Below are 22,837 nucleotides of genomic sequence, written 5' to 3' on the forward strand. Positions count from 1 at the left end.
ATTTTAAATTATATGGGCCGTTGAACTGCTGCTATTTTAATGAAGCTGTGACCTTTTTAAATTTCTGTAATTTAAGTTGTTATACTGTGTGCACTCCTTTACTACCAACAGAGTATTGTGTGCGCCTGGTCTTCATCCGAAGCGTTTCTCCCGGTAGCCGTATTTCTTCACAGAAGTCGAACAGAGGCATAAACTAGTGTATATCTGTGTATTATCTACATTCTGCATTCATGCTTGTTCTCCTTTCTTCCTTGAATTCTCTTGTAGAACTTCCTAGAGTTTTGTAGCTTCGTCAAAGATTTTAACCTCGCGTAATATAAAAGGTGAGCTCGTTTGTCCCGCTTTAATTGATACATTAAAATTTTCACCCATCCCGGAACCCATCTTAAGAGTTTCGCTGAATTAGGTTTACGCTTCACTACCAACAACCATGATAAACAAATTAAACTCAATATTTACGATCGTTATACTTCTAGCGCTCTGTCCAGCATCCATGTGCTTCGGCTCTGGTGATATTTCCGAAATATCCGGTCTAGAGGTAAGGTTCAGTTTGTTTGACATTGGTTCAGAATGCTAAAACAGAGCGTAGGACCGCGCCTACAGACATGGAGATATCGATAATACGCTACTTGAATTGCTTTTTACCGTAGGCTCAAGCAGCGTGATCAAATCATTCCTCAAGAAAGCTTTCACTGGTTCATCTGGGAAAAAGTTTGACGTAAAGAATGTCAAAAGAGTCTACTTTGGTAACTGGACAAGGGACCTCAGTCAAGCAATGGACGTATCTACCTTGACCAAGTTCAGTCCATCTACAATCACCTCCATTGTTGCGGTCCTTGGCTTTCTTTCGTTCGGCTATGGCTCAAGAGAATTTGAAGTAAATGAGGAAATCTTGGGATGCTACAGACCTGAAGAGCATATTGACAATCCAAAGAACTACGCAGATGCACCAGAAGGCTCTCCAAGAGAGATAACCGGCTATGATAAATTGCGTGGCGGGCTCGTTGACGGTGAATTAGACTTTGACGAAAGGACAGGAATGAAAAACTACATAGCTAATGAAGACGGTGATTGGGACACTAGTTCAGAATATATCCGCAAAAATCTAATCGAATCCATCGAGCTCGGCAGAGAGGCGAGAAACGGTGGTACTGATGAGCAAATGTGGCATGCTTTGTATTTGCTTGGCAGAGCACTTCATTGCGTCGAAGACTGGCCAGCACATTCAAACACAATCGAAGTCACCCTGCAATCACTGGGCTACTCAGATGTTTTCACTCACGTCGGAAGCAATGTAAGGGTTGAAGCACCCGACGGAAGAATGGTATCGCCAATCGTCACAGGAACATTTGGAGGTGCAGACTTCCTCCATTCCCTCCTTGGTGAGGCTACCGACAAGCTAAGCAGTCAAGGAATAGGTGATTTGAGTACGACTCTGTCTCAAAACAGGGAAAGCAATAACTCAGACCGGTTCAGAAAACTATTAGCTATGCTGCTCAAGTCCAAAGATAAGGGGGAAGCTGATAATGACGATGAGGAAGGCCACCCTAGTGCTGATGACACAGTCAACAAACTGGATGACATCAGTCGTCACACGCATGAGGACTCTATTGATGAGAGTGAAGTTCGCGATATAATTAGGCAACTAATTAACATTCACGACGATATTGCAAGAACCATTGATGCAGTTATCGAGAAAGTACCCTTCATAAGCGATATACTGGATGAGGCTTCTAATACACTGCAAGTTTTTATATTTTCCACTTTAGAACCTGTTCTCTCGCCTATTTTAAAGGATTTAAAGGACGTGATGTTCGAAGCCTCAGCTTGCGTAGTCGATGACGACTCTCAGCGTGAGGTCTTTGATGATCCCGACGCAAGCGACCCAACTCACTCGATGCTTGCAAAGGACCACTTTGGAAACGTACTTAACGCGCCTGCTGGTAGACTGGCGAAGTTGATGATCACCCACATTGTCAATGCTGTAGTTAAGGATGGCTGGGATGGGGAAGCGTAAGTGTCGCTGCAATTTTCACACCAGTGCTGACGCGCTATGCATAGGGACCCTAGCTCAATCGCCGATGAAGCTCTTCAAGCTCTCCATCATCCAGATTTTCAAAATGGTTCTGCTATTCAGGAAGATATGATGCAATTCGTCAAAGATTGGATTGAGTCTCAAGGAGAAGAAAAAGATGAAGTCCTGCGTAGATTGGAGAGAGACAGCGTTCTCGAACATCGCAATACAACTGATGGACTAAGTGGTGGGTCAATGAACCCAACTGATCAGGAGAAATACGGCAAATACTATGGTGCCAGTCAGGGTCTTCAAGGTCTTGCTGCGTCTGGGGCCCTGGATGGACTTCCTGGAGGCGAGCAGCTGAGTGAAGGTCTTACCGCCTTGCAACTTGGTGGTGGTGACACGAATGAGTCTGTCGAACGCTCAAGATACGGCAGTAACAACCCAGCTCAGTACCGATCAAGCCACGAGGATAGTGGTGAGTATGCTAACGAGAGCTATGGCTCTGGCTTCAACTCAGGAAATGAATATCGTTCTGGAAACCATTATCAATATACTGGCTATGGAGGTCAGCAATCTCCTTACGGTGGTGGCGGATTACAGCCTAACTACGGCAACAGCGGCTACGGTGGTCCACAAGCTTATGGTAACCCTGCTTACCCGGCATACCCAAACCAGCAATATGGCTACGGTTATACTGGTCAAGAGTACGGTAATGCGTACGGACAAGATTCAAACTATTACACTCAATAATACCTGCTGAATTGACAAATATATCTTGATGACGTCTACGATTTACTTTCTTCGACAGATGAATGATTTGCTTTTACAATTCTCCTTATCAGTGTTGTCATATTGCACTTTAATGTCGGCTTTAAAGGCTATATAAAGCCAGTATCATCTCACATCCGACTGGTCGACGTCATAGCTGTGATAAGGTGGTATGATGAAAGTGATTGTCATAATAGCACGTTGCTTTCTAACCGAATTTGACCATCTTAACTTTACATCTTTGCTCTAATCTTCCCAAAATATCATCACTTATACCTCTTATGGCATTATCTTTGAAGGAGATCGTTGCTGAAAAAACGAGTCTTGCCAAAGAAGCCATGGAGGCTAATCAAACGCTGGGCGATAAGCCAGCTTCGGCAAACTTGGAGAGATCTACGCTGTAAACAGACTCATCTCGGGAAGGCTCTGGAGATACGATGCCACCGCCTGATAAAAGTTTATTATCTCTTCTTCAGCAGCAAAAACAAGTGATGGCATCCAATAGCAATAAATACGATGCTAATAGTATGACCGGGACATCTATTCATCCCCGCTCTAGATTTTATAACAACTATAGGCAGTAATTGCAGGGCTACAACCAGTCGAATAACATTTATCAATCGACAGAAGAAAGTCAATTTGACGCATACATTCAGCAGTTGCCATGTTTCGTAGCACCAGAGAATTATGTTAAGGCGAAATGGGAACAGACCCTGTCTATATCAAAAATTTGCGCACTTTATTTATTGAAGAAATCAGCTAAAAGTTTGCACAATCTTCCAGCCCAGAAATGAGAGAGACGGAAGTCAACAGTGATTTCACCGCTCCGGCAACTAGCACCGCGAGACCAAGTCTTATATACCAGAGTCCAAATTACTATACACTGTGGAAGACAACTACTCAAGCTCTTTGTGGACAGCTTGACATGAAGTCAAGTGTTGAAGAATTGCTGCAGGGCGTGAACCTCAAACCATCGGCCTCTGAGGAGGTATACTTTACCCAGATTGAAGGTGATATGTGTAATGACAAGGACAATAAGATGAGCACAGACGAGATGACTAAGTCTGAAATTGTTCCTGACGCGGAAGCGCAAGATGAAGACAAACAAATGGAAAAAATTAAAGTTGACTCAGGTGAAAATCAAGCTGCAAAGAAGAACCAAATGATAGTAGCGACTCTGAGAAAACATTAAGGGACAATAAACACTTTTAAGACCAGTCAAGTGAGGATGTGAAGCCTGACGTGAAGCCTTGCAGTACAGAACTCGAACAAGAACACAGCAAAGAAGCAGAAAACATACTGAGATCACTACGCATTCTTATTTTTACTCAACATCCACCTAACGAGAAGACAACAATGAAATGCTTTGGAAATTTTGAGAACTGGTCCGTTTCTTTAACCACTCAACAACTTATTTAACATTAGAACAGTATCGCAATCAACAGCTTTTCTAAAAATAAAGAGATATTCCACATTACTAACGCGCTGGTAATTATGGGAACATTAGCTGATATTTATGGATCATTTGGTCAGATTGGCATTAGCTTGCTCACTACAGTTGTATTTGATGACGTGAGTCTTATTTGAGCAAGCACCGGATTTACTGACAAAACCAGCTCGTCAATAATGACGAATGGCAAGAAACACTCTCAGCTGTCGCACGCAGAATAGAAGAAAAATAATCAACCTCAATACAAGTTATTGTTTGCTCTAGCTTTTTTTTTTCACTCGAATTGGTACAAGATATGGTTTCGGAAGTACCATTAACGGTACTTGGATAAATCAAACCAATGGTCCTTAGAGGTGTTGACGATTTTCTTTTCGAAAGACACTTAGCTCCTGACGATAATATTGAAAAAGACTTGGCGGAATTATCTGAAACATCACCATTCATAGTGTACTGCGCTTTTGACAAGCACGCTGAGAAACAATATGAAAAAATCAAGCCATTGCAGAGTTCATCCTGCCTGGTGAAAAAGCACATACTGGAAGATACTCAGCTTATTGAGGAGTTTAATCGTGGCGAGAAGAAGATACTGATAACTACGTCGATAATGTCAAGATCCAAGGCAGTGGAAGAATCACCGCTAGTCATCGTTCAATCGGCTCCGCATAACCTGGAACAGTATTCGAATATCGTTGGGAGGCCAATATTCTCTAATCACAAAGTCAAATGCATCATAGTTTCTAGTTCAGAAAAGGAGACAAACATTATAAAGACTTACAGGCAGAATTTTCAACTATTACTGAGCATTCCGAATGATTGCAAGTATCTTTACTAAGTCACCATCTCTCGATAACACTCAATATTATGAAATTATATCACTATTCACCTCTGACTAGTCACGCAAATTGTAATTGCAGGAGCATACTTATGAAGTTCATGAATGTCAAAGAAAATTATCAAATTTATTCAGCCTTGACTTTAATGGCTGCTGTTGGAGAGAAGTTGTGTGGGCGAGCAGAGAAACCAATCTCGAGAGAACGGCCACCATAGATGTAACCGTTGAACTTTTCGATTGCCACACTAGCGGCGGCAGTTGAGTAGAATTCAACGAGACCAACACCACGACTACGTTGAGTGCGAACATCCATCAAGATCTCAGCCGTCTTGACGTCACCAGTAGTTTCAAACAAGTCGACTAAATCTTCGTTTGTTGTTGAGTATGGCAAGTTTTTGGTAACAATTTGAGGGTTTGGAGCGGCAGCAGCAGGTACAGGACCAGGACCAGCAGGTGCTCTTCTGGCAGCTTGATATGGAGTTCTTGCTGGTCTTGGTGAGTTTGCAAACTTGTCCTCACGGACTTCTATTGGTCTACCGTAGAATTCGTAGTTGTGGTACAACTCGATTGCGTTTTGTGCGTCTTCTCTTGAAGAGAAAGAAACGATACCGTTACCCTTTGACTTTCCATCAGGGAAGAATTGAACATCGGCTCTAACTACGTGACCAGCTTGTCTGAAGAGGTCTTTGAGGTCTTGCCAGCCAACTTGGAAAGGCAACTGGAAAGGTGTGAGGGGAGATTCAGGGGAGGAAAAGCCGGAGCTAAAGCCATAAGACTCACGTTACCGATGAACAATTGAGTACCTGGAGCTGCAACTTGGGCAGGACCAGCACCATAAGCACCACGGGTGAATTGCTGGGTACGTGAAGGGGTTGGGTTAGCACCGAATCTAGCCTCTTGTTCTCTGTCCTATAAGGTGTGAGGCTAACTGAGGTATATTCACGTGTGGCTTACCTCTCTAACGAAGACTGGTCTACCAAGAAGATCTCTGTCTGAGTAAGACTCGATTGCGATTTGAGCTGATTCTGGGGAAGTGAATTCAACGATACTGAGAATTGTGAGCGAGGGTGAGAGCGGATAAAGACTCAAAACTCACCCGCAACCCTTTGAAAGACCATTTGGAGTGATCAGTACCTCAGCGTATGCTACTTCAAGGGATTCTATGGGGTTTGTGAGCACGCAGTCCATCCAACAGCCAGCACCAACGACTCACGTCCCTCTGCGTTGTCTTCAAAGAACGCCTTCAAGTCCTCGTCCTTGACATCGTAGCTGAGATTTCCAACGTAGACTCTGTTCTCCCTCTTTGAGAATTCTGCCATCACACCTAAAATTTCGAAGTTGTGGTCAGAGAGGATAGCAGCGCGAATTATGATTTATAAAAAAATAAGTTTAGAAGGGATGTTTTAGTGGCGTGATTAGATGCTCTAGCGGGGCTGTAGATTCATATTCCATTTGGACCTGTTCCCCAGGCTTAACTCATCTCCCCAACCACCAACAACAAATGTTGTACGCTGAGCGAGATGACTTTAAAGATTTAATTCCAATTCCCCAAGATGAAGGCCCTTCTCCATTGGCTCCGATTAACTATTCCCAGAAGTGTAACCCTCGTGCGTTCCGTCGTTGTCATACCGCTCACGATTTCTTCAGATAGAGATGCGATGGATATGTTTCGAGCGGTTGTCGACATCAACGAGAAGTCTGAGAGAGCCCTCGGCCTGACGGAAGATATCATTCGCATGAACGCTGGCCACTACACAGTCTGGTCGGTACTCTTCTTTGTTATCTGTGCGAGACTGAACAACGTTTCATAGGCATTACAGGACAACTATCTTAGTAGAATTAGGCTTGGATCTTCAATCTGAGCTCAAGTTGATGGACGAGCTGTCTACAGAGTTCCTCAAATCATACCAAGTCTGGCACCACAGGAGGCTCTGTGTTGGTTTGCTCGCAACTACCACCTCCCCATTCGCCGACAAAAACTGTCCAGCTGCAGTTACAATCTCATCCACCCCACAAACCTCCTCACCACCCCCACCCTTACCGTCTTCTATCGATCTGGCTAGATATGAGCTACAATTTATTGCTAACCTATTTCACGCTACCGAAGATCCCAAAAATTATCATACATGGGTTTACAGGCAGTGGATATTGACGTACTTTGATAAGCTATTTCAAGACCAAGATCGTCATCATGAATTGGAATTCATTGAGTCACTCATAAACGACGACATCTACAACAACTCAGTCTGGTCGCATCGTTTCTTCTGTCTCTTCAAGCTGGGTTGGTTGCACACCTCACTAGAAGCTGAAATCGAGTGAGCAGACAGACATCAAAGCTTTTTTAATTACTCACCAAACAACTCCAGGTATGTTTTGATCAAGATCGGTATAGCGCCAAGCAACATGTCGAGCTGGAATTATCTCCGCGGCATTCTCAAGGTGAACAGAAAAGGGTTGAACCAACAACGTGTATTGCAATTCTCGGAAACGCTCGTCAAAGCGAAAAGCGCGTCGGACGACATGAATCCTCCATTACCTGCTTTAGAGTGGCTGGCAGATGCTGCACTGGAAGACAAAAACCCTATTGCCACAAAACACTACCTAACCTTGAAAGATTTGGACCCCATTCGCAGACACTACTGGACTTGGAAATCCCATCTAGCTTTGTCTGCCTAGACTGACACATACCCTTTAAATGTATATTCATCTGTATATTCTTTAAATGGAGCTTGCGCATCATCCTAAAACGACAAATTATCGAGACACAAACTTCAGACATACTATTACTGAAAACAATTCAAATTACATAGGATTTTAAAAAACCTAAAGAATAACGAAATATCTAATGATAAAAGCAAAGACACCTATTTATTTTGACGACAATTTCCCAAAGTAAAGACATCTAACGTTATCCCTCGGGTCATCCTCTTCAAACTCGTCAATGATTCCAAGATTGGCGTGAAGATAATGTATATTGCCCCAACCATCAACCATGCTAGGCCGATACTTACCCAAGCCTTAAATCCCGCTCTTGGCAAGATGTAGCCTGTGCCATAGAGTGCGAAAGTTACTGTGAATATCATAACTGTAACCCAGAGAAGCGAAGAAAACGCAGCCAGCTTTATCGATCGTGTCAAATATTCAATGTCAGCTGAACTGAGATTCCCTTGACTAGTATTGTGTGAGTCTAGATCGCTAAGCTCAGGTGTGGCTTCCTCTACATCCTTGAAGGATTTCTCATCTGCTTGAAGAGTTTCGACGACAACTTCTTGTTCTGGGGGTGCAACATGTGCTTCTGACTCTTTCACTGCCTTCCTGCCAGTGTCTTTAGTCTTTTCAAAGTCATGATTATCAGGGGAAATCAGGGATCCAACGACTGAAATAATTATAGAAAGCCCGAATGATACTGTGTTCCCTGCAAGCATCGGGAAGTCCTCTATCGATAATTTTGTTAGCCGTCTTTAATCAAATTACGCAGCGACGTACGTCCGGTTGTTGTCTTATCGACAACGCCATTATTTAGCTTATATGCCGTGACTATCCATGCAATAATACCGAGAGGAAGTGAGATGAGAGTTGCACCTATGCAAGCAACTTTATTGGCTTTACTCCACATAATGCAGCAAATCAAAGGAGCAACGGCAGGACATAGAATAATGCCCATCAGCTCATACAGCCACCCCATTCCGATACCGATATAGTAAAATATAATTCCAAGCACGGCCTGGCAGATACCAAAACCAGCAACGCTAGCGTGTGAGACGAATAATGTCTGCTTATCAGTTGCGTTCGGCTTTACTCTATTGAAGACATCGTAAGTTACAAGTGTCGAGACTGCGACTAGCTCAGCGGAGGCTGCGGCAAAGAAGGTGAGATGAAGGCAGCTTTGTGAATATTTTCACTCACATGCCGCTGTGGATGCAAGGAAGAGCATGATTAATACTGCATTCGCACCCGAATTTCCCATCAATGCTGATGCAGCTGCTGATGCAGGTAGGCCAGCAGTCACTTCTGCCGATGACAAAGAAGAAATCGCATCCGAGTTCTTGAGTGCCGCGCCAGCTAAACCGAGACATGTTGCCAAAGCAAATGGAATGGGATACCAACACATACTGCCTATAACAAATGATTTCGTGATTGAACGCGGTTGTGATGCCACTGCTCTGTTGACATATGCTTGATCTAAGTACACTGTGCCGAAGTTACCGCATAGGTTGATGAAAAAAAACGTGATGCCTCCTAATGAGCGAAACGTCAGGTACGAACCATCCGCATTACCTTCGACAGGATGACGTGAAGCCTGATCGACCAGCATATCGTAAAGACGATCAAGCGAGCCAACTTCAGGAGCTGATGTGTAGGTGTAGAAGCAAAAGCCTATAATGACGCCGTAGAGGACGATGGTGTGTAGGTAATCTGCAATAAGTGATGCCTTTAGACCCCCAATCATGATGTAGATAGAAACACTCAGTGGTGTAAGCCATACTGCCGCCATGACAGGAACATTTGTGAGACTATGGAGAGTATCGGAAATACCGACAATAAGCATCGCACTGACTATCAAATTGCAGGAAAGCGCGAAGCTGAGAAACACATAGTGGCCTATCTTGCCCCATCGTGCACCTGCTATTTCGACGAAACTATGCGCGTAAGGCCATCGTATTCTCATACTACTTGCCAAGACTGAGAAGACTAAAATTTGCAAGCAGGCACCTAAGCAAACTGTTTAAGTGGGTTCTTGCGTATATGCCAGCATTTCTCACCAGTTGCGTAGCTGTAAGAGCCTAGCAATCCGTAGGAGTAAGTTTTAGAAGTTGACGTACTATGCTTTGTTTAATGACTGAGGACACTATTCGAATGGAAACTCACAGCAAAGTAGCACTCCAGCACCATGCAGAGACAACTCCGCTTGAGATTAAACCGGTAGGCACAGATCTACTGGCAGAGTTGAACTCTTCAGCCGTTTGGACCTTGTTCCCATAGCGCCTCTGTAATGCGTTTATAATAAGCATCAACGCACTAAATCCTGCAAGGCGTCAGGATAAGACGTAGATATAAGTCATACTTACCAAAGCCTAGAATTAGCAAGACACAATAGCCATTGAGTTGTGGTAATGGCGGCTCCATGTTTGATCAGTTGGGAGTATATTCGCAACAGTGTAAGATTGCACTAGCATTCTCGTCCCAAATCTTTATCGACATTATCGTATTATCTTATCACCATGAAGCCTTATCTCGGAAGGTGCGTAGCCGAAGATAAGTGTATAATTTCAGATTGGCTTTTGATTTAGATATGGATATTGCGTTTGAGACTTAATTTATTTTGCATATCTAATCTAATGTTTCAAACGAAATTAAGCTGTGATTTAGAATGAGAAGGAATAGTGAGTAGTTTAGTGTCGAAATTGTAAAGAGAATAGGAAATAATGAAATACAGACGCTCAAATGTACCCACACATCTCGCATGTCTAACCTTTCAATTCGATAAGAAAGCGATATATGAAATATAAAACGCAGACAAGTGATTTATGTTGATGTTAACACCCTGCTAGCACCTGATTTTGTATTTCACCGGGAACGACAATAGCGTCGATGCATGCTTGTATTCTAGCATTCGGCTAGCATTCGGCCGTAATTAACGTCTACTGCTTGCTTAGTTCCTTATTCTCAGCTGCATAGACAGACTTCATTAAAATTTGGACACCTTCCTCCATCCAAGTATCTGGTTCTCGTTAACTTCGAGGTTTATTTAAGATGAGTAGCCATAAGGAGAAGGGCAATCAGTTATTTAAAGGTAAGCTTTCTTAATTCCCAAAATATCGCTCACGATTCATAGATAAGGATTTTGTGAAGGCGATAGAGGAATGGTTGTTGGTAGAACCGCCAACCGAGCAGGTCTACAACAACATCGCTACAGCCAAGTTTAAGCTCGAGGAATTTGGGCTTGCCGAAGAATTCAGCACAAAGGCTTTATCGCTCAACAGCAAGTTCGTCAAGGCTCTTTATCGCAGAGCTATGGCACACGTAGCCGTATTACACTTCAAGCCTGCTATTGCTGATCTCAAGGCTGTAATCGCCATTGAGCCTTCAAACAAGGTCGCCAGCCATCACCTAGCTGAGATTTCCAAGATCCATCGCAAAATACAATTCGAACAGGCCATCGCTACTGAAGACGAGAAGAAAGCCTCAGATACAATTAGAGAGATGATTGACAACGGCGGCTTGGAGATTCCTTCAGATTACGATGGCCCTACCCTCGACTCCTCCAATCTCATCGATTCACTCATTGAGCACTTCAAGAGTGGTAAAACGTTGCACAAGCGTGTTCTTTTTGAGTTGGTGCTCAAGACAATGGATATATTCAGCCAAGAGGAGTCTCTGGTAGATGTCTCCATCCCAGAAGGCGTCAACATGAACGTTATCGGTGACACACACGGCCAGTTCTTCGATTTGATTCATCTCCTCGGATTGACGGGCAAGCCATCTGAAACAAATTACTTGCTTTTCAACGGAGACTTTGTTGACAGGGGCAGCTGGTCTACAGAAGTCATCATTCTGCTCCTTGCGATGAAATACCTGAATCCAAAGTCCGTTTACTTGAACCGTGGAAACCATGAGACACGTCAAATGACACAGGTGTACGGATTTGAAGGAGAATGCAAACACAAGTACCCTACTGACCTCACTTACAAATCTTTTGCTCAACTCTTCACATATCTGCCGATTGCCCATCTTATCTCATCAACCAAGAAACCAGAGACAACGTTAAGTAAATCTGACATACTCACGAAGGATGGTTTCAAGAGATTCTTTGTCGTTCATGGTGGTTTATTTTCCAAGGACGATGTGACGCTTGAAGATATCCGCAAAATCAAACGCAATAGAGAACCAGGCCAGGAAGGTTTAATGTGCGAAGCGCTGTGGACAGACCCACAAGAGGCCGACGGACGGGGGCCATCTAAGCGAGGAGTGGGCGTAGGATTTGGTGGTGATGTAACAAAGCGTTGGTGTGAGTTGAACGAGGTTTGTGCTGTCATTCGCTCCCACGAGGTTAGACAAGATGGATACTCATGTGAGCATGACGGCAGACTAGCGACAGTGTTCAGTGCACCAAACTACTGCGATACAAGTGGGAACAAGGGAGCGTGGATGAAAATCGACGCATCTGGAGATATCAAGACTACACAATTTGCTGCAGTTGAGCATCCACCTATCAAGCCAATGGCTTACTCGAGCGGGATGGCCAGTATGATGGGATGAAGTTGGAGTAGGACAAAATACATTCTTGAGAAAGCTGCATGTTTAAAAATTAATAATTTGTGATTTATAAAAGATAGATAAAATGCATTTAACCGTAGCTTTACAGTGGGATTAGCATAACAAGACATCGGAATCAATCTGAAACGATTTGAAACAGTATGTCACTGTGTCACCGCCCTTAACATGAATCTTATGTACTCGTCTCCTATCATTCCTAAGCGTGCCAGTCTCTGTTCACGAGTAACTATCACTACCAAAACTCAAAGCACGAAATGAGGGCGTACTTGGCGCCAATAATATACCTTGCAATTATACCAATAATAAGAGCATTTCCGAAGATAGATTATGACTCCCTGGGAACTGCATCGATTTTTGGCTCATTTGCTGCAATCGACGACATTTCAAACTCTTTCAAATCTGCACAAAGCTATGATAATAACTCTTACACCCTTTTGTCCCGGCCCAGCAATGCTTCCGAGTGGTCTTCTCTCGGCTCTACCAACGAGTACGCGCATATCAACTCAGCGTGTACGATCAATGACTTGACATTCGTCGGTGGTGATTTTGATTCAATAAATGGTCAGCAGTTCACAAAATTCGCGGTTTACTCACCTCATAATGGCTGGAAACCTTTGGGTAGCGTGCAGGGCGTGATCAATGCACTTTACTGCGATGCTTCAAATTCACAAGTTTGGGTTGGTGGTGCATTCGACGCAGTGGATGATAATATGGGGGCGAATATAGTCGTTTGGAATGTACGCGAAGAGCATTGGCAACCCTCTGCTGTGTATGGTTTGAATGGCGCCGTGAATGCCTTTTCGGTCTCGGATGATCAACTGTTTATCACGGGTAATTTCACATCCACATTCAATCAACCAGATGTCAAGCAATATCCAGAAGCATTGGATAGAATAGTTAATGCACTCCAACCAGTACCTTTCGATGACGCTGACGTTACTGGTTCAAAGGGTTCAGATAACCCAGCATACGCCGATATCAAGAATCTCGCGTGTGTTGGCGGTAATTCTTTTGACACCCCTGATGGAACGAGTGGTGTCATGTACATAGAGTGGTTCGATTCACACAATGTGGCCGGATTCCGTATCGCGAATACAGTTGACGAGGGTCATGCATTGACTGGCTTTGTGTGAGTTATGCTGCATCTATAATTACCAATTCCTGACGAGAAATAAAGCATAACCACCATACCAGAAAAGCAAGTCATTCCATTAACTTACAATCCTGTTCACGCACCTGGAACGAACATGACTTGCGAAAATGAATGCCCGATAGCTCTCTCAGATGAGAGAGAATTCAACGACTATATCATACCTGGTGGCTCGCGCAGACTTGGCGGGTTCGCTATCAACATGATAGACTGGACCGGTGCTGGTCCAGGCTTGCGCTCGGTTGAAGTACTTGGGGCTGGCAGCGATGCCTACGCCATTAGTGAATTCAATGAGTTGCAAGAGGGCTGCTACTCTAATGGAAATTCCTCCAACGTTACAACTGTCGGTAATTGGAATTCTGTCAATCCATCTTCAGAATCGTCAAACAAGGTTCTTTCAGCGTCGATTCAAGACGTCGATCAAATTCCTTCTCTTACATTCAGACCGTACGTCGGCGAGCGTGGTCTCTACGAAATATACATATCAATTCCAGGTTGCGCTGGTCTCGATGATTGTGAAAGTAGAAGCGCCGTTGATGTCGGAATGCAGTTGACTGAAAGAGGTCATTATATCAATGACACAATCACTGAGATCGATAACAGTGACTTTTCCTGGCCGATCTTCAGGGGAATGGTCGACGGTTCATCAAACACCTTCGCGCCCAACATTACCATTAAACCAATAATGGCCGAAGAGGGCAAGACTATTGCTGTGCAGAAGGTATCATTGCATCTGCTCGAGATCCTTCCAAATGAGATGGCGATCGGAGGTCTGGCGTACAACTTAACCTCAGGGAACACTTTGGATGCTAGTGCTGATCGCGAAATTTCAGATCAGAACTATCTAGATAGAGCTCTGGTTTCTTTGTCAGACGCTATCGGTATTCAATTCAAAGAGGGTGAACAAGATCTTAACTATATCAAGGCAATCGCTAGCACAGATTCGAATATATTCATTGGAGGTAATTTCGTCGGTTTTAATGATACAATGAACAACATTACAAACATTGCCCATTTCAACGACAGGTTGCACTCTCTCCCGGGCGGCGGAGTCAACGGCAATGTCAACAAGTTAACCGTCGTAGATGATCAAGTGTATATTGCAGGTAACTTTACGCAAGCTGGCTCAACTCAATGTCAAAACATTGTTATGTACGACCATCGCCATAAGAGATTTGAGAAACTTGGTCAGGGTGTCGATGGTGAGGTTTATGATATGACCTACTCCCCAGACTCAAACAGGCTGTACCTAGCTGGCAATTTCACGAACGCTCTCATAGACGAGAGTGCCAGTGTAACAGTAGGAGGGCTAGTTTCATGGGATCTGAAAGACAAGTCATGGAGAAATGACAACGGCGTTGTGTTTTCAGAGCTGGTTAAAGGAGTTGCAGTTCATGACAAAGATTTACTGGTGTATGGTACAGTGGACAGAGTAGCGAAATTTTCTGCCAATGGTGCAGCTAAAATATCCTCGAATGGGTTGAGTAGTGTAAGTGCTACCAATTCACTCGGAAGCACAAAAACATCGTCGAGCAAGTCGTCAAGAAAGCGAGCAGCTCCTCATTTGCCTTCAGCCTCATCTGTTGCGCCCGCAATTAATGCGGGTAGCTACTACGAGAATTCTACGAGTTTATACACAATCTTGGGCGGTAATTTCACTTTCAATGATGGTCATTCGGGTGCGGTTGCTTTAATTGACCAAGACAGCAATATGCATGCATTAGGTGATGGTGGTGTTTCTGGTGATGTTCGTGCTATGATGGTTGTTGGTAATAAGTTATTCCTAGGTGGGCAGCTCAGAGCTGGCAACTCTACCGACGTGGCCATATATGACCTGAAGAAAGGTGCCTTCGTCGACGTTGGAAATGGCTTGGAAGGTACAACATCTAGTTTCGCTTACAATCAAATCTATAATAGTGCCATTGTTTCAGGTGACTTCAATGCTGTGTCTGGAAATCAAGACTGCTCGAATATCTGTCAATGGGATATAGGTGATGGTCATTGGAACAGCCTTGGAAAAGGCGTGAGAGGGTTTATTTCTGACGTAGACGTTGCTGGTGTGAGTGTTAAGTGTCGTGCATTGTAATTACGACTAACACAACTCCTAGGATGACGACCAATACGCCGTCGCAGTTGGCGAGTTTGCAATTGACAAGGAAGGCGACCTTATCTACATTGCAACATACGACTACGAGGACAAAAACTGGTCGAGATTGGGCGATGGTAATTTACCTGGCATACCCACAACAGTCAAAACCGATGACAGGAATATTGACAACGTCTTTATTGCTGGCAGGCGCACAGACAGCAATCAGACGTACATCTACAACTACGACGGTGATACTTTTAGTGATATCTCTAATGATATGTTTCAAGGGACTGGCAGAATACATGGGTTGGAATTCCTCCCAGTGCAGGAGGTGGATGAACAGGAGCAGAAGGAGCGTGAAGAAACGATAATGGAGAATGACAGAATATTATATGTGACTGGTGACATTGACTTGCGCGGCGTTGGTCGTGTGTCATCAGTGATGTATGATGGATTGAATTGGCATCCTCATCTCCAAACATTCGGCTCAGATGGTAGTGCAGGATCTCTAGCATCTATTATGTCCTCCTCTGACTTTTCATTTTCTTCAAGAGGTGAGTAGACAAGAGGTTAATTGGACTACTTACCTAACTAGAATACAGACTTGCTGGCACTCGGTATAATTATCCTCATTTCTATTGCGTTGGGATTGGGTGTTGTCTTATTGATAGCACTGATTGCGATACTGATATCTTTGTGGGAACGTCGTGGAGAATCACGTCCAATTCTGTTGGAGAATGACGAGAAAGATGAGCAGGTACGGCCATCGTCGTTGCTGGCGAATATAAACCAAGCTACTACCAACATAGCTCGAGGCTCGACGACGAACGCACAAACACTTGCACCAACGCCAATTATTAAGCTCAACGATCAAGACACAGGGAAAGGAAAGACAGAAGAGGTGGGTGAGATGGATGACAGTTTCAATAGGTCATATTCCACGGGTGCATCGACGTCAGATAATCCGCCTCAAATATCTCCAGCCGATCTCAATAATGGTGTAGGGTATAGGTGTTATTCGAGGTATGACTTTGCTGGTGATCGCCAGGGTGAAATACCTTTGATTGTCGGTCAGCAAGTGCAGGTTCTCAATGATAGCGATCAGGACTGGTTCTTTGTTCGCGACCCTGCATCTACTCATGAAGGTGTCGTGCCCTCTTCGTATCTTTTCTAGTTATGGTAGTTATTAGCAGTTGAATTATTTATTATTCCTTATTGTACATAGCAATTTAATTAATCTCGAATATCTGTTGGTGTTATATTAAAGGGTGTATGAGAGAAGCAAATGAATGACTCACGTTATCCGAGTCAGACCATGTGTCTTGGTTTTCGGACACCTTGACTCGCTTCTCAAAATAAATGGGCTCTCCGGTAGTCTCACTCGTGATTGGAATCCAGTCATCACCAATGTTCTTAAACCACTTGACTCTGGAATGAGCGTAAGATTTGTCACGACTGCGACGATCTCTTTGTGCTTGCTCGAGGTAATTCTTATACTCTTCAGCTATATCAGCATTGCCTTGCTCCAAAGCTCGCTGATCAGGTCTGCGTCGAGAATCTGTAGGCGGGAGAATATTCTCGTTTACCATTTCATTCAATCCAACAGCATATCTGGAGAAACCGTAGTAATCTTGACAGTCGGGAGGGAATTGGTTGATAGATTCCCACAGCTGCTGGAATCTGTCCGTTGAGTGTCCGTGGTCGTCGACTAGCTGACGAACAAAATTTTGCGACCATCTGCCATTCAGTCTGCACAGACGGGTGTGACTGCTATCTTCTATGGAACCCTCCACATAGCCTCGTGACGATTCACCGCCAAAGAAACTACCCTCTTTGAACGCAATGGTGGATGATTCGCCCGTGGTCTCGTTCTTTATATCTAAATCACCCGTGTGTTCGAGATATGGGGAGGACATGACTAGGTTGCGAATAAATGAGCTGGGCTTGCGCCTGGAGGAGGAGTGTGTGTTAGTGTGTGTTGGTGGAGTAATAAAAGCGCCACCCACCATGTGTAAATATCGCCGGTAGATTTGATGGTCAATTTGGCATTACCAATGGGGATAATTTCCATACTCTTGCCCCAGAACCTGAAATGTGTTAACTTAATCACACTGTTACAACGAAATAAACTCACTTCTGTTTGACACCCGACGTTGCCACGTACGTCCAATCTTCACCCTGTGCATAAGCAGCCACTAAAGGCGGATGATGGGTAACCTTCTCACTGAAGAAAGCAAATTGGGGGGTGATGAGCTCGTATGTCTCACCAAGGAGAGGATTGAAAGGTTTCCTAGTCGATCTGTATTGCGTGCACGAGTAGCTCGAGACGCAGAAAGCGGCAATACAGGCCATACGCTCGACACTACTCTTGGCTTTGATGGCCTTGTCGATGAGTTCTACGTACTCAAAATCCTCAGCTACCTTCTGCAGTAGGGAGAGGGGCTCGTTAAAGCTCACTGGGAAGGAGATGGTGGTGAGGTCTTTGCCAACGTTTTTCTTCAAGACACCAAGCAGACCAATTTCCTGTGATTATCGTGCGATTGTGAGTTGGTGTCATGTCTTCAAATTTAAGACAACTCACATCACCAGAGATCGGAGCAGGTAGTTGCTGCCGCCGTGAGAGCTGCATGGGGCCATATTTGGAGGTGACTTCACCCGACACTTCTTCTTTATGGTACGTGCCCTCTTTATCCACCTCATCGTCGTCATCTTGAACATCAACGTTGTCATTATCGTTGTCATTATCGTTGTCATTATCGTTGTCATTATCATTGCCGTCATCATCGTCATCGCCGTCGTCGCACTCGTATGCCTCACCAAAGGTGTCGTGGGCGTCATAGAACTCAAAGTCATTGATAGAGGAAGTGCGTGAAGGGGCGTAGCGCGAGGGTGCGGGAGGGTTGTTGGAAGACTTTCGATTGTTACTGTCGTAATGCATCGAATATATCTCCTGCTGTAGTCTTCTTAATTCGGCAGTAGAATCGAGCATCCGTTCAAAGAAAGCATCGTAAGCTCTGGGGCTGTATGGGGAGTGTGTAGAGTCGGAAAAATCTTCATTTGATGAATTGAGCTTAGGTGATTTGTGGAATATGTTTAGTAGACCACCTTGAGTGTGTGTGTGTGTGGTTTCGCGTGAACTTGATTGGTTATGACAATTCTTTAAATTCTCTAGGTCAAATTCGAGGAGGTCGATAAGTTTAAGGGATTTGTTCATGTTATCAGTTGGGGTACTAGTATTCTCAGCCACAGTTTGGAGTGCAGGATTAGTTGTATCGAGGAATAAACCCAATGTCTTCATCCAGGTTAAGTACTCCTCACCTGAATTGAATTTTATATGCCAAGTCGATGTACCGCCGTCAATGGTCACAGTGCGTCGATTGCTGTGAGATAACCAGACGCTGGAACGGAGGTTAACGTGATCTCTAACTGTGTCTGTATTTGTGACTGCGTAGTTGAGAATCCCAGAGGACTACAAAATGATCAACGCGTATCCATTAATACTGTCATTTGGCTTACGTAGAGTCTGAAATAACGCCTAGCGAATCCCTGCATTTTCTTCTGTTTCTTCTTGAGTAAATATCCCTCGATCATTACTCTACCTGTGTTATTATCGTGTATCGACATCCTCTGATGAGAAGGACGTGAAGGTCGTGATATTGACATTATGGACGTGTCGAATAAAGGAGAAAATCGGTAAAAATAAATTAAATTCTGAAATACAAACTACATTCTAAGTCTCTGAGCTGCATCCACGGCATCCTGTGGTGTTGTTAGCTATAACCATCTCCACGGCTTTTACACACCACAATGCACACACTCAAAAGTCTGTCCATCCTTGAGGTGAGCCTTTGGTACTCTACAGATACACGTAGATCCTTCATAGTTCATGTCTCTGCTCTGTATACACCGCGTACAGCACAGCTTCTCGTATCCCTGTTTCTTCCATTTGGCTATCAAATTGGCGTCTGCATAGCCCTGCTTCACCAGCCAATCGTAAAGTTCCTTGGATATTTGCTTACGTTTGTAGTACAAGTCGAATATATCTGTGGGATGTTAATTGGTGCCACTCTTACTACTAAATACCCCACATCTTGATCTCGTATGCGATATTCTCATTACAGGCCACAGTGTCTCGTTCTTACGCTTCCCATCCACTGTTTCTGCCTCCACGTCGCGCATCTTACGAGTATAATCTGGAGTGAGAGGCGCATGAGATGTGTTTATATCGCAAGACACTCTGCCGCACCCTCTAATATCTGCTCAATAGCTTCAAATCCTTCTGGTGGCTGCTTTGTGCGCTGTGTCCTTATCTTTGGCATTGTGGTGGTGAATGTGGGTGTATAACATGTGATTAATAAAGATATTTACAATATTCGCTGTGTATTCTTAACTCGTTCAATAATACCCTTTATCCCCTACGAGCAGCTCGATTTGGTGTCCACTCCTGCGTCTTCCCTGTCCCTGGAGCGAATTCACCCGCCTGTTTCCTCAAACGACCCTCTTCTTGCTGCCTTTGATGCATTTCATTAGGATCGAATCCATGTCTGCGTTCTTCCACATGCTCCATTGTTTCCTCGGGTGTTCTTCCTGCCTCTTGCGTTTCGATAGCTGGTTCGAATGCCTCTAGCGGGTTTTGGTTGTAATGTTGCTGTGCCTTGATGTGCTCGTGTTGCTCGTGTTCGTGTTGCATATCTACCTCTGCAGTGCCACTCTCCGGCGCAGGCACAGCGCCTCTACTCTTCGCGAAAGCTGCATCGATACGCGCTGCATTCTGCTGTGTGCGCTGTATCCTGAGCAAATCCGATTCCAACTCCTAGGTAATATTCAATATCAACTCACGTAATCACCACTATCCACCCCCACTCACCTCGATCGACGGCGGAGAGAGACGCGTGTGCCTGAGCCACGCCTGCCACTGCGCTGGCATATTCTTGCCGACCAGAGCCCAATCGACCTGGCGCGGATACCTGACTGAGCGCTTCGGACGTTCTTTGTAGTCTGTTGTGGGTGGGTGCTCGAAATACTTGTTGCCTGAGATTAGACATTAGATTGGGGTAATTCACCCTGCTGTATAGTCCCACCCTCTAAATCGTATCCCACGAAATACCTGTCACTCTATCCCGCATCAGAATAGCCACTACACAGCCACAGCCACCCACTGGCTTTGGTATTTTGCTCCATAAGAAGCTGAATATTCCGCTGCGTGCTGGTGATTTAAGCATGACTGACGGTGATCGTGGTAATCCTTCTTGATCAAACACCATGATAAGGGGTGTGAAAATTAGGTGGTCTGGGCACAGCAAACTCAGCACACTCAGCACATTCAGAACTCTCTCCACATCCACCACACACCTCCAAAGCCAGCTGCCGAATCCCAACGCCGAAAAGGAAGCCAAGAAAGAAGCCTATCGGCACGACCTCGATGAGCAAGTGAGGCGACAAGAGGAAGCTGCGAGCAAAGCGCAAGACAGTCAACCCACACTTGCTTACCTCCCTCGAGCATTAGGGGTAGTAGACAAGCCCTTATCCAGCGCGAGTGCGACTGAGCAGAGCTGGACACAGCGCAGCAGAAGCTATTTCTCTGAAACTAAATTAGAGGAGCGGAGGAGGTTATTGTTGAAAGAGTCGCGCAATGCTTATTATACGGATCTCAAACTCATTCAGCAGCACGGCGGGAAAACGTGGATGGCACCACCCTCCCTCATCCAGCAGCAACGTGCACTCTTTTTCCCCGATATCAAAGGTACCCTTTTGAGAGACGGAAAGAGTACAAGACATACTAGCGACCTTCTCCCAGGCAAAATATCCCTCGTCGCTATCATGAGCACACGTATCGCCCAGGAACACGCCAAGTCTTGGTCTGAACCTTTCCTCAAGGCGTTTGCAAACACCCCCGCTTTTCAGTATTTACAGGTAAGTGCGATATCGCGTATATCTCACACAAACTAACACAATATCCTCAGATCAACTCTCAAAGCAACCCTCTCAAAAGCTGGCTTGTCACACTTTCACTCAACAACCTCCGTCGTATGGTACCCACCCAGCTGCAGGATACTTACCTTGTCAGCTCTCAGTCACTTGAGACCGAAAGGGAATATCTCGCTTTCGATAACCAGTACGCAGCTTATGTTTATCTAGTCGATCAGCAAGGTAAAATTCGCTGGGCAGGTGCTGCTTTTGCCCAGCAGAGGGAGATTGATGCTGGGATCAAGTGTGCAAGTGAGTTATTACAGCGGCTGCATGGGGAGTAAATGATGCATGCATTTTATAGATTTGTTTTGTCTAGTTTGGTGGTTATGCTCTGTGTGTGTGTGTTTTCGTTGTCCTTTTCCTCTTTATAGTTATGACTGTTGTCACCGCTGTAATTTTCACTCTCACTGTCCTCCTCACTCCCACTGCCACTCTCTTCTTCACTTTCCTCACTCTCTTCCTCGCTCCCGCTCTCTTCAATCCAGTTCTGGTGGTTGGGGTTCGCCTGGAGCAGATCATCCTCCTCATCATCCTTCTGTCTGGCTTGCTGATATTCACGCTGTTCGTCTGCCATGATATGCTCCTGCTCTGCGACAATCTCCTCGCTGCTAGCGCAACCCTTGTATCTCTCCAGCAAACCTTTGTTAACTTTGAGGAAAGAGTGACCCCAACTAAATTTCGATAGCAGTGTTTCCGCACACATATCGAAACCGGTGAGGAAGAAAGTAGCAGCGAGGGCCTCAACGCAATTAAGTCTCCACGGCTTACCGTAATTGACAGGATTAGTAGCGATGAGATAAGGGAGGAGGCGTTCATGCGGGCTCTTTATCCTGCCCCACGGAATCTCGTCGAGTCTAGCCCACGAGCACTCCACGACAGCGGCTCCACTAGCGGCAACGATATCTTTGTCTGCGGGGCTGACGGTGAGGGAACCTTTGGGTCTGGAGCGTGTAAGAAGACGGTGTGACTTGCACTAGGACACCCACGATAGCACCACTCCTCTAAACCGCTGGCCTACTTTCATATCCTTGATGAGCCCCTGCCGAGACAGCTTCTTGCCGGAACAGCGACGTGGATCGCAGTGGTTGAAATCCCACATCGCTACAGGTACACCGAGACTGGCAACGAGACCATCACGCTTCTCTTCCCGCCTGCTCTTTATACCCATCGGTGCATCATCTATCGCAGAATCAGGCCTCTCACCCAACTCGAATACTTTGTAGTCGTAGCGCTTGTTGTGGGATTTGGGCATTCGGTGGAGATGGTGGTAGTTGGGGTAC

General features: G+C 44.9%; 12 protein-coding genes across 12 annotated transcripts; 6 read left to right on the top strand and 6 right to left on the bottom strand.

The window, feature by feature from the left end:
• Positions 1 to 430: 430 nt before the first annotated feature.
• On the top strand, positions 431 to 2,770 carry J056_004660 (uncharacterized protein; the record flags this gene model as incomplete). Its single annotated transcript, XM_009269850.1, has 3 exons — positions 431 to 538; positions 590 to 2,013; positions 2,062 to 2,770. 3 exons carry the CDS (start codon positions 431 to 433, stop codon positions 2,768 to 2,770), a joined length of 2,241 nt encoding a protein of 746 aa, XP_009268125.1.
• Positions 2,771 to 3,578: 808 nt separating this feature from the next.
• J056_004661 (uncharacterized protein) lies at positions 3,579 to 4,470 on the top strand (the record flags this gene model as incomplete). The annotated part of the gene is made up of 4 exons (XM_009269851.1): positions 3,579 to 3,956; positions 4,007 to 4,173; positions 4,219 to 4,360; positions 4,405 to 4,470. The coding sequence occupies 4 exons, from the start codon at positions 3,579 to 3,581 to the stop codon at positions 4,468 to 4,470; spliced, it is 753 nt and encodes a 250-aa protein (XP_009268126.1).
• A 727-nt stretch (positions 4,471 to 5,197) lies between these two features.
• J056_004662 (uncharacterized protein) lies at positions 5,198 to 6,389 on the bottom strand (the record flags this gene model as incomplete). The annotated part of the gene is made up of 5 exons (XM_009269852.1): positions 5,198 to 5,788; positions 5,851 to 5,979; positions 6,025 to 6,118; positions 6,167 to 6,230; positions 6,284 to 6,389. 5 exons carry the CDS (start codon positions 6,387 to 6,389, stop codon positions 5,198 to 5,200), a joined length of 984 nt encoding a protein of 327 aa, XP_009268127.1.
• A 182-nt stretch (positions 6,390 to 6,571) lies between these two features.
• Positions 6,572 to 7,746, top strand: J056_004663 (Protein farnesyltransferase/geranylgeranyltransferase type-1 subunit alpha; the record flags this gene model as incomplete). Its single annotated transcript, XM_009269853.1, has 4 exons — positions 6,572 to 6,677; positions 6,718 to 6,832; positions 6,882 to 7,385; positions 7,437 to 7,746. The coding sequence occupies 4 exons, from the start codon at positions 6,572 to 6,574 to the stop codon at positions 7,744 to 7,746; spliced, it is 1,035 nt and encodes a 344-aa protein (XP_009268128.1).
• A 188-nt stretch (positions 7,747 to 7,934) lies between these two features.
• Positions 7,935 to 10,197, bottom strand: J056_004664 (putative urea active transporter 1; the record flags this gene model as incomplete). Its single annotated transcript, XM_009269854.1, has 6 exons — positions 7,935 to 8,506; positions 8,557 to 8,925; positions 8,977 to 9,783; positions 9,834 to 9,892; positions 9,940 to 10,096; positions 10,140 to 10,197. 6 exons carry the CDS (start codon positions 10,195 to 10,197, stop codon positions 7,935 to 7,937), a joined length of 2,022 nt encoding a protein of 673 aa, XP_009268129.1.
• A 627-nt stretch (positions 10,198 to 10,824) lies between these two features.
• Positions 10,825 to 12,330, top strand: J056_004665 (Serine/threonine-protein phosphatase T; the record flags this gene model as incomplete). The annotated part of the gene is made up of 2 exons (XM_009269855.1): positions 10,825 to 10,864; positions 10,907 to 12,330. The coding sequence occupies 2 exons, from the start codon at positions 10,825 to 10,827 to the stop codon at positions 12,328 to 12,330; spliced, it is 1,464 nt and encodes a 487-aa protein (XP_009268130.1).
• Positions 12,331 to 12,602: 272 nt separating this feature from the next.
• On the top strand, positions 12,603 to 16,761 carry J056_004666 (Polarized growth protein rax2; the record flags this gene model as incomplete). The annotated part of the gene is made up of 4 exons (XM_009269856.1): positions 12,603 to 13,477; positions 13,526 to 15,557; positions 15,607 to 16,141; positions 16,190 to 16,761. 4 exons carry the CDS (start codon positions 12,603 to 12,605, stop codon positions 16,759 to 16,761), a joined length of 4,014 nt encoding a protein of 1,337 aa, XP_009268131.1.
• Positions 16,762 to 16,816: 55 nt separating this feature from the next.
• Positions 16,817 to 19,250, bottom strand: J056_004667 (Oxysterol-binding protein-related protein 3; the record flags this gene model as incomplete). Its single annotated transcript, XM_009269857.1, has 6 exons — positions 16,817 to 16,834; positions 16,886 to 17,537; positions 17,594 to 17,674; positions 17,722 to 18,110; positions 18,169 to 19,056; positions 19,104 to 19,250. The coding sequence occupies 6 exons, from the start codon at positions 19,248 to 19,250 to the stop codon at positions 16,817 to 16,819; spliced, it is 2,175 nt and encodes a 724-aa protein (XP_009268132.1).
• Positions 19,251 to 19,317: 67 nt separating this feature from the next.
• Positions 19,318 to 19,906, bottom strand: J056_004668 (Protein BUD31-like protein; the record flags this gene model as incomplete). Its single annotated transcript, XM_009269858.1, has 4 exons — positions 19,318 to 19,346; positions 19,391 to 19,630; positions 19,676 to 19,780; positions 19,834 to 19,906. The coding sequence occupies 4 exons, from the start codon at positions 19,904 to 19,906 to the stop codon at positions 19,318 to 19,320; spliced, it is 447 nt and encodes a 148-aa protein (XP_009268133.1).
• An 89-nt stretch (positions 19,907 to 19,995) lies between these two features.
• Positions 19,996 to 20,809, bottom strand: J056_004669 (uncharacterized protein; the record flags this gene model as incomplete). The annotated part of the gene is made up of 4 exons (XM_009269859.1): positions 19,996 to 20,400; positions 20,455 to 20,618; positions 20,669 to 20,702; positions 20,747 to 20,809. The coding sequence occupies 4 exons, from the start codon at positions 20,807 to 20,809 to the stop codon at positions 19,996 to 19,998; spliced, it is 666 nt and encodes a 221-aa protein (XP_009268134.1).
• A 40-nt stretch (positions 20,810 to 20,849) lies between these two features.
• On the top strand, positions 20,850 to 21,786 carry J056_004670 (uncharacterized protein; the record flags this gene model as incomplete). Its single annotated transcript, XM_009269860.1, has 3 exons — positions 20,850 to 21,500; positions 21,551 to 21,737; positions 21,776 to 21,786. The coding sequence occupies 3 exons, from the start codon at positions 20,850 to 20,852 to the stop codon at positions 21,784 to 21,786; spliced, it is 849 nt and encodes a 282-aa protein (XP_009268135.1).
• A 66-nt stretch (positions 21,787 to 21,852) lies between these two features.
• J056_004671 (Ribosome biosis protein tsr3) lies at positions 21,853 to 22,809 on the bottom strand (the record flags this gene model as incomplete). The annotated part of the gene is made up of 2 exons (XM_009269861.1): positions 21,853 to 22,498; positions 22,544 to 22,809. The coding sequence occupies 2 exons, from the start codon at positions 22,807 to 22,809 to the stop codon at positions 21,853 to 21,855; spliced, it is 912 nt and encodes a 303-aa protein (XP_009268136.1).
• Between the last annotated feature and the right edge of the window lie 28 nt (positions 22,810 to 22,837).

The sequence above is a fragment of the Wallemia ichthyophaga genome, assembly GCF_000400465.1.
Source record: "Wallemia ichthyophaga EXF-994 unplaced genomic scaffold scaffold9, whole genome shotgun sequence".
NCBI lineage: Eukaryota > Fungi > Basidiomycota > Wallemiomycetes > Wallemiales > Wallemiaceae > Wallemia > Wallemia ichthyophaga.